General features: G+C 67.1%; 1 protein-coding gene across 1 annotated transcript in view; it reads right to left on the minus strand.

The window, feature by feature from the left end:
* DISP2 (dispatched RND transporter family member 2) overlaps positions 1-279 on the minus strand; it is a gene marked incomplete at its 5' end in the record, with an annotated part of 16,297 nt that extends 16,018 nt beyond the window's left edge. The window contains one exon of the mRNA XM_006778164.2: positions 233-279. Within this exon, the coding sequence (XP_006778227.1) occupies positions 233-279 (47 nt within the window). The remainder of the gene's footprint in view (positions 1-232) is intronic.
* Position 280: the final 1 nt, after the last annotated feature.

Here is a 280-nt window from a genome sequence, read left to right on the forward strand (position 1 = left end):
TCCCCCGGGGCGACGAGGGAGGTGGGAGCTGACAGTAGCGGGTATCAGCGCGAGAGAAAATTGGTTAGGCAGAATGAGGGCGTGGCCAGGGGGCCCGGAGCCTGGAGGCGCCGGAAGGGGCTCCGACAGGGGCTGGGATTGCATGGGGTGATGTATGGCGGCTACTGGGGATACCCGGGGCGGGGGTGTTGAGAAGGTCTGAGAGTTGGGTCTGTGGAGTGGTCTGCCCTACCTGTCCGGGGAGCTGCCATCTGGGGCCAGAGGCTCCCCCTCGTGCCGC

This window comes from Myotis davidii, unplaced genomic scaffold (assembly GCF_000327345.1).
Source record: "Myotis davidii unplaced genomic scaffold, ASM32734v1 scaffold46, whole genome shotgun sequence".
Lineage (NCBI taxonomy): Eukaryota > Metazoa > Chordata > Mammalia > Chiroptera > Vespertilionidae > Myotis > Myotis davidii.